We start from the raw sequence: 2,030 nt of genomic DNA, 5'->3' as shown, positions 1-2,030 counted from the left end.
AAGAAGAAGAAGAAGAAGAAGAAGAAGAAGAAATAGAAGAAAAAATAGAAGAAGAAATAGAAGAAGAAATAGAAGAAGAAGAAAACTCTGGCATTGTTCACAGAACCTATCACACTCATTTTGCTTACGCATATTGCCTACATCACAGCTCACATAGATAACGTCACGATAGGGGGGAAATGTGGGACTAGCTTTTGAAAACGATATTGCCTCAACTGTAAACTCATTAAGAATCTGTTGCAACCACCCTCTTGGATTTTTAAAATTAGTTTTTAAAATACAGCAAACATGTGTTTACCAAATAAATATTGATCTGTTCAGACAAATTAATGCAAGTCATTGTGCAAAAGGGGGAGAGTCTATGTTCTTCAGTTTAGGAAATAGTTGACCATCATAAGTTGCGCCTCAAATTTTGGACCGCACTATGGTGCATTTTAACAGCTTATCAATGTTTTGTTTGTGTGTTTGCCTTTCCTCTAGCTGGGCGACAAGTTTGTGCAAAATCTGTTCAACCTCTCGTCAGGATCCCACAGAATGGACAGAGGCAAAGAGCAAGGTAAAATGCAGCCCAAATATTCCTTTTATTTCATTTCATCCCTCCTTCATTCCTATGTTTATAAATTCTGTCTTCGAGCGTGGGTGGTTGGCGCGTGCTCTGGTGTTGTTTGCTTCTTCTTTCTTATCAAACATCTGTCGTCGTTATCTCCCCTCCTTCTTTTTTGTGTTTGTTACTCTCTTGTAACACATCTAATCTTCGGCACTTACATGACCTTATTGTGCTGTAAGTGCCGTAAAACTCTTACTAAACTAAACTGTCTTCGAGCAATCTTGCAGCAGTTAACGGGTGGTTGGAGGGCACCGCTGGTAGGACCTTCTCCTTCACTTTCTCTATTTTATGTTTTGTCTGTCTATTTCATTTTTTTCCACCATGGTCAGGACATTATCGTGTCGATGTGCTTCTCATAATACTATTTTTTTTAAAAACCCACCAAAAGAGCAGTTCACTGTCGCACCCAGAAGACTCGGGTTCCATTCAGGTGTGGAAACAGTTTTTAAGAATCTCGGTTGGCCCTGATAAGAAGTATGGTGGAAGCCTCTTCCTGGGCTAACTTGTGTCGGAGAAGGCGTAAAAACGCTCGCGTTTAAAAAATTAACCCCCCAAAAAAACAGTTCTGTTTTGTTGTTTTGTCCGCTTCTCTCGTCGACTGCTTACATAATAATTTAGTTACAAAAATGTCACCCTTTTTTTCAAATTGCTAACAGATTTAGTTACAAAAATGTCACCCTTTTTTTTTCAAATTGCTAACAGATTTAGTTACAAAAATGTCACCCTTTTTTTCAAATTGCTAACAGATTTAGTTACAAAAATGTCACCCTTTTTTTTCAAATTGCTAACAGATTTAGGGACAAAAATGTCACCCTTTTTTAAAGTTGCTAACAGATTTTGTTACAAAAATGTCACCCTTTTTTTCTAGTTGTTAACAAATTTAGTTACAAAAATGTCACCTTTTGGTTTCTAATACCACTTTTAATTTTTGTGTTTTGTTTTGTTTTGTTGTTTACTTTTAGAAAATTTCTTGAAGAAAGAGTGGTTGGAAAAGCCTGGACTAGACAGAGATTTAGACGCCGTAGAAAAGCAAGAACAGAAGTTCGGGGATATGCCAAAAAGGCCCGCCAAGATGGACGAGATACCGAGCTTCAAGAAAGACGATATCTTGGAGTGAGTACCGTACCGTTGTTGTTGGTGGTGTCGCTGTTGTGGTTCTTGCTGTTGTGGTTGTTGTTGCAATAACTATAATGATGATAATATTTGTAACATTGCGAATTGCCTACCGGTTTCGTCAGTTTTAGTTTAGTGAGAGTTTTACGGCACTTGAAACACACATGGGTTATAATAATGTAAGTGCCGAAGATTAGAGGTGTTACGAGAAAAGTGTAGGCCCTTACACAAAATAATAGAAAAGAAAGAGATATAAAGGATTATAGATGTTTAATATAGAATTAGAAAAGCAGAAGCAGACTACACTATA

General features: G+C 37.2%; 1 protein-coding gene across 1 annotated transcript in view; it reads left to right on the top strand.

The window, feature by feature from the left end:
• Window positions 1-201: 201 nt before the first annotated feature.
• Window positions 202-2,030, top strand: part of LOC101855745 — a 5,892-nt gene continuing 4,063 nt past the window's right edge. Inside the window, exons 1-2 of the mRNA XM_035972008.1 lie at window positions 202-556; window positions 1,570-1,720. Coding sequence (XP_035827901.1) covers window positions 535-556; window positions 1,570-1,720 — 173 coding nt within the window. The 5' untranslated portion in view covers window positions 202-534. The remainder of the gene's footprint in view (window positions 557-1,569; window positions 1,721-2,030) is intronic.

This window comes from Aplysia californica, unplaced genomic scaffold, assembly GCF_000002075.1.
Source record: "Aplysia californica isolate F4 #8 unplaced genomic scaffold, AplCal3.0 scaffold00557, whole genome shotgun sequence".
In the NCBI taxonomy this organism is placed as follows: Eukaryota; Metazoa; Mollusca; class Gastropoda; order Aplysiida; family Aplysiidae; genus Aplysia; species Aplysia californica.
Note: the sequence above shows the minus strand (reverse complement) of the source record. Positions and strands in the feature narration are given on the sequence as shown.